The 6,110-nt window shown below is 52.7% G+C and overlaps 1 protein-coding gene across 1 annotated transcript; it reads right to left on the minus strand.

Annotated features, from left to right (window-relative positions):
* Positions 1–1,733: 1,733 nt before the first annotated feature.
* Positions 1,734–5,856, minus strand: Bcl2a1 (BCL2 related protein A1). The gene is made up of 2 exons (XM_048369092.1): positions 5,443–5,856; positions 1,734–2,019 (listed from the first exon to the last, which is right to left on the minus strand). The coding sequence occupies exons 1-2, from the start codon at positions 5,854–5,856 to the stop codon at positions 1,912–1,914; spliced, it is 522 nt and encodes a 173-aa protein (XP_048225049.1). The 3' UTR covers positions 1,734–1,911.
* Positions 5,857–6,110: the final 254 nt, after the last annotated feature.

Consider the following 6,110-nt stretch of genomic DNA (forward strand, 5'->3'; position numbering starts at 1 on the left):
ATCATAACCCAGCAGTGGCCATGGTCTCACTGGGAGGACATGCTGAGGGCAGGAGGGACGGGGAGGCGAGCCAGCACACCGACCAGCTGGACTTGCCTGCTGACCAGCTTCAGCCTGTCACAGGGGAATGAGGCGAGGCCAAGGGGGAAAGGGCAAGGCCAGGGCAGCCGGGGCCACACGGGCCGCTGCCATGCACCATGCCTGGGGCCTGGGCAACCTTCTCATTGGCTTTCTTTGAGCCTGTTTAGTCGAGTGGGGAAAATGTCCACTCCGATGCAGCCATGAGGAAGGCAGGACGTTATGTATCTCAGAATCCTTAGCACGTGTGAGGCCCTGGGGTACAATTCCAGCACCAAAAATGAACAAATAAGTAAGCTGAGTGCTGACGGCTCACACCTCTCATCCTAGCTACTCAGGAGACTGAGATCTGAGGATTGCAGTTCAAAGCCAGCCTGGACAGGAAAGTCCATGAGACTCTTTTCTCCAATAAACCACTCAGGGAAAAAAAACCCCAAAAACCAGAAGTGGCACTGTGGCTCAAAGTGGAAGACTGCTAGCCTTCTGCAAAAGAGCTGAGAGACAACACCCAGGCCCTGAGTTCAAGCCCTAGGACTGACAAAAAAGCAATGAATAAATAGAATAAAATAAAATAATGCAGGAAACTAAGTCTCCAGGACAAGGACAAAAACCAGCCAGCATCATTACTCTCTCATGCGATTTGAATCTATTTCAGCCTCAGGAAGAAAACTTAACCTAAAACCTAGTAAATTTGTAATTTTTTTTCTGTTTAGTGCCAATACTGGGCCTCAATCTCTTCCCTTAGCTTTCCCACTTAAGGCTGGCGTCTCTCCTACTTGAGCCACACCTCCACTTCTGACTTTTTGCAGTTCCTTGGAGATAAAAGTCTCAATATTATGGATTTTTCTTCCCAGGCTGGCTTTGAACCCGGATCTTCAGATCTCAGCTTCCTAGGTAGCTAGGATCGCAGGCCTGAGCTACCAGCACCTAGCTTAAACCATTTAAATCAGCTTCAGAAGTAAATTACTAAACAAAACATACAGATTCAGGTTAAAAGTCCAGGTCATAGGCCAGACTGGGAAGGGTGACAGATTATCCTGTGTCACATTGTAAAACCCGTAGCTGGCTGTGACCAACTGTGTGCACCCTTGTGTAAATCTGTTCCCCGTGGAAAACAGGAGCTGTACTTCCCTTTCTGTCATCCTATCGCTTCCTATCACCCAGCTTCCTACCACCCGAGTGTGACTGAAAACAAAACTCAATTAAGCAAGAGGTTGGTGGCTCACACCTGTCATCCTAGCCACTCAGGAAGCTAAGATCTAAGGATCACAGTTCAAAGTCAACCTAGTCAGGAAAGGCCAGGAACGCCCAGACGCTTATCTCTGAATTTACCAGCAAAAACAAAAACAAAAACAAAAACAAAAACCAGAAGGGGGTGGGGCTCAAGAAGTAGAACACCAGCCTTGAGCAGAATGTTCAGGCAAGAGAACAAAGCCCTGAGTTCAAGTCCTGAGGCTAGCGCGTGGACACACACACACACACACACACACACACACACACACAAATTAAACATGAGAAAGAGCCTACTACAGGGCAGGAAAACACCACATCTTCTTGTTCATCACCTGACTTCAGCCTGGTGCCCGATAGATACCCAGCTCTGTGCTTTGGCTGAAGTTCTGAGCAGGCTTGGGAAAATGAAGACCAAAATCCAGTATGAATACAAATACGTAGGGTTTATTCATTCAAATGGAGACAAAGTGTACACCCTTGTACATTGTACAATACTTGACTTTCCAAGTAAGTTGCATCACCAATGTTTCAAAATAGTTCAAATCCAGGCTGCACAAGTGTTGTGGCCTGCACTGGTGATCTTTGCAGTGATCTTCATGGTCAGTAATATTGCTTCAGAAGAGAAAACATCTCGAAGAGCTGCCCTGTCACCTCCAGAAACGTCAGCCAGCACGATTTTGTTTCAAACTTCTTCAAGAAACCATTTTCCTAGGAGAGAATGAAATTCGCATCTGTAAAAAGCATTTGTATCTCAGTACGCTCACAGGAAAAGTAATGGTGCTGCTTTCAGTCGTGCAAATGCTCTTCTCTGTGCTTTCAGTGTGTGCACTCAGTGCCTCCTCATTGCCCTCCACTCCAAGTCTAGGCCTCTCTCTGGGAAAAAGAAGGATGGGAGGCATGGCTCAGGTGGTGGTGGGGCCAGCATAAGTGAGAAAACCAAGTGAGGGCTTGAGGTCCTGAGTTTAAGCCCTAATACCAGCACAGGAAGGAAAGGAAGGAAGGGAGGGAGGAAAGGAGGGAGGGAAGGAGGGAGAGAAGGAACTGGTGGCCCCTATCTGTAATCCTAGCTACTCAGGAGGCTGAAATCTAGAGGATAACAGTTCAAAGACAGCTCAGGCAGAAAAGTCTGTAAGAATCCATATCCAGGGCTGGGAATGTGGCCTAGTGGTAGAGTGCCTGCCTAGCATGCACGAAGCCCTGGGTTCGATTCCTTGGTACAGCATACACAGAAAAAGCTGGAAGTGGCGCTGTGGCTCAAGTGGTAGAGTGCTAGGCTTTAGCAAAAAGAGCTCAGGGACTGTGCCCAGGCCCTGAGTTCAAGCCCCAGGACTGGCAAAAAAAAAAAAAAGTTCATCTCCAATGAACTAGCAAAAAAGCATGATGGGAGGCCTGGCTCAACTGGTAGAACTCCAGCACTGATTACTAAGCAAGAGCACAACACACTGAATTTTAAGCCCCAGTACATGCTCACGAACGTGTGTGTGGGTGAGCACGCGTGCGCGCACACAGAGTCAGTTAAGCAGAACACAGAGTCAGAAGAATCCTACAGTGTTGAAACTGTCTTTACTATCAGGTCCACAACAGAAGGGGTGGCTGTAAAGAATTGCATAAGAAAGGCACTCTGCCTTGCCTGGCGTGGAGTCACCGCCAGGCACACGCCGGCACATGCTGTTCCCCCTTTCCTGGTGACACACACGTGACAGGCACTCGGAGGCCTGGTGACTCATTCCTGACAATGAATGTGGCTTGGGCCGGCCGGGCAGGGGCCTGTCAGCATGTTACATTCATTCCACTTCCCAAGGGGTCATGAATGAAAGACACACGTCAGCCACACGAAGAGGAAAAGATGTTTTCACAAGCTAGAAACCAATAAAGAGAAGCATGGACTGGAAAATACTTAATCAGCCATGAAAGAATTTGTGCAAATCCAAGAGAATGTCATCAAGTGTTGTCATGAAGGAGGAGGATGCCTTTGAAAAGAGAGGCAGCCAAGATACTGGGGGCTCACGCCGTTCATCCCAGCTAATCAGGGGGCCGAGAACCGAGGGTTGCGGTTCGAAGCCAGCCCGGGCAGGAAAGTCTGTGAGACTCTCATCTCCAATGAACCAGCAAACAGCCAGAAGTGGCTTAAGTGGAAGAATGCTAGCCTAGAGTGAACAAGGTAAGAGACAGCACCCAGGCCCTGAGTTCAAACCCCAGTATACACATGCACGCATACACACACACACACACACACACACACACACACACGCCCCAGGCATTGGATGCATGGCTCAGGTGGTAGGGCATCTGCCAATGAGCAATCAGCATCAGATACCAAGTTCAAGTCCCAGTCTCAGACAAAGAGAGAGAAAGATAAAAAGAAAGAACCAACCCTTTAGGGGTTGGAGGCATGGCTCAGTTGGTAGAGCACTAACCAATGAGTGAAAGCATCAGGTGCCAAGTTCAAGCCCCAGTCTTGGACCAAGAAAGGAAGAAAAGAAGAAAGAAAGAGAGGGAGGTACTGAGGGAGGGAGAAAGAAATCCTTTAGCCAGGCACTGGTGGCTCCCACCTGTCATCCTATCTACTCCTCAGGAGACAGATCTGAGGATCACAGTTCAAAGCCAGCCCAGGCAGGAATGCCCATGACTCTTATCTCTAATTACCACCAGAAAACCAGAAGTGGTGCTGTATCTCAAAGTAGTAGAGCACTCACCTGGAGAAAAGAAGCTTAAGGACAGTGCTCAGCCCTGAGTTCAAGCCCCAGGACTGATTGAAAAAATAAAAAAGACCCAAGTTTTCACAGTGTGAACCTAGGGAAGTACCTCAATTCTGTATAGCCTGCTGCTTTCAGAGGGGCTTTCTGTTGGTATTGACAGGAAGGGTGAGAGTTTATCTTTAAACACTTTGGAAGTTCCCATACAGTCTTGTAATTGCTTCAAAATGTGACCAAAATGATTTCAAGCCTGAAATACCCTTTGGTGGGAACTGTTCCTCGTGTCATTTCTGATTGTCATGGGCTTCCGTAGTTTAACCAGGATGATGTGCCCACAGAAAGCCCCTTGGCAGGCCACTCTCTCCCTACCTCTGCACTGGCCATCATCTCCCTTTGCTGTGATCAACACAGTGCAGCTGAGGTTTCCCCAAGTCCTTCCAAGAACTTTCCAATGCCGTCCTGAAGAAAACATGACCACAAGACTGGTGCTGTGCTTACCCGGGTAGTCCTCGCCACTCGGGAGGCTGAGATCTGAAGATTGCAGTTTGAAGCCCTTCCAGGAAGAAACTCTGTCCTTATCTCCAATGAACCAACAGAAAGACAGAAGTAAAAGTGTGGCTCAAGGGATAGAGAGCCAGCCTTGAGCAGAAAAAGCTAAGAAAGAGGATGAGGCCCTGAATTCAGGCTCCGGTGTCAGCACATACACAAATTAATAATAATAATACATGACCAAGTAACTCACATGGTCTCCCAAGCCCTGAGTAAATCTGAGCTAGAAAGACCTGTGGCAGGAAGAGAAATCCTCCAACAAAATAGAAAGGCATCAAATGAAAGAGTAATAACACTTGACTGCATGGAATTTTTAAACATGTCTAATGCCTGGAGATACCTATAGTTTCAAGAGATAGTCAACAGAAGAACTAGAAGAAGAAAAAAGATAATGAACTAGAAGGAAGTGGTCGCCTATGACGAGAATGTGTATCTAAATGTTCGAGGCCATTCTATCAATTCATCCGAAAAAGTCCAACTCCTGGCCTGGCGGTGGAGCCCGAGACGGGAGGCCTGCAGTTCAGAGCCAGCCTGGACCGCAAGGTCTGTGAGGCGCTCGTCCCCCGTGAACCCGCAAACCGTCAGGAGCGGGGTGAGGCTCAGGGACGGCGCCCAGGCCCCGAGTTCAAGCCCCAGGCCTGGCGCTAAACACATGAAATCAAAAGCCATCTAGGCTAAGCCCCCGGGTGGGGGCTGGGAGCGGGTGTGCTCCCGGGTGGGGGCGGGGGCGGGTGTGCTCCCGGGTGGGGGCGGGTGTGCTCCCGGGCTCCCGGGTGGGGGCGGGGGCGGGTGTGCTCCCGGGTGGGGGCGGGGGCGGGGGTGCTCCCGGGTGGGGGCGGGGGCGGGTGTGCTCCCGGGCTCCCGGGCTCCCCCGGCGGGCACCTACCCAGCCTCCGTTCCGCCTCATCCAGTCCCCCGCCACGCGCATGAGGAACTCGGCCACGAAGAGCGAGACGGGGTCGGCGCCCGCGCCCGCGGCGCGCTGCTCGGCGGGCAGCTTCTTGACGAGGACCCCCGAGAAGGCGAGGACGGTCACGATGCGGCCCCAGTTCAGGACGCCGTCCTCAAACTCCCGGGCCATCACCCGGTCGAAGGCGGCCCGCGCCGCGTCCGGCGAGGCCACGCGCAGGCCGGCCAGCGCGCGCGGCAGGCGCCGCTCCACCTCCCGCTGCGCCGAGGCGGCCGCGCTGCGCAGGGCGCGGGCGGCGCGGCCCGGCTCCGGCGCGGGGCCCGAGGCCCGCAGCACCCACCGCAGGTAGTCCCGCACCAGCCCGTGCGTCTGGGCGAACTCGGGGTCCATGGTCCCCCCCGAGGGCGGCGGCGCGGCGGGGCGCGGCGGAGGGCGGCCGCTCCGGGGGCCGGCGGCGGCGGCCGCGCGTCTTCACCCCTCGGGGGAGGCGGAATGTCTGCCCCATGGACGTGTCGGCCTCCTTCCTCCCCGCGACTTTCCCGAGTAGGCTGAGGGTGAAAGAAAAAGTGGAAATCACCCCGGGGGGGGGGGGCGCCGTCAGACAGCAGCCACTTCCTCCTCCCGGGCCAGCCGAGGCGCGGGGG

This window comes from Perognathus longimembris, chromosome 20 (genome assembly GCF_023159225.1).
Source record: "Perognathus longimembris pacificus isolate PPM17 chromosome 20, ASM2315922v1, whole genome shotgun sequence".
NCBI classification, from domain to species: Eukaryota; Metazoa; Chordata; class Mammalia; order Rodentia; family Heteromyidae; genus Perognathus; species Perognathus longimembris.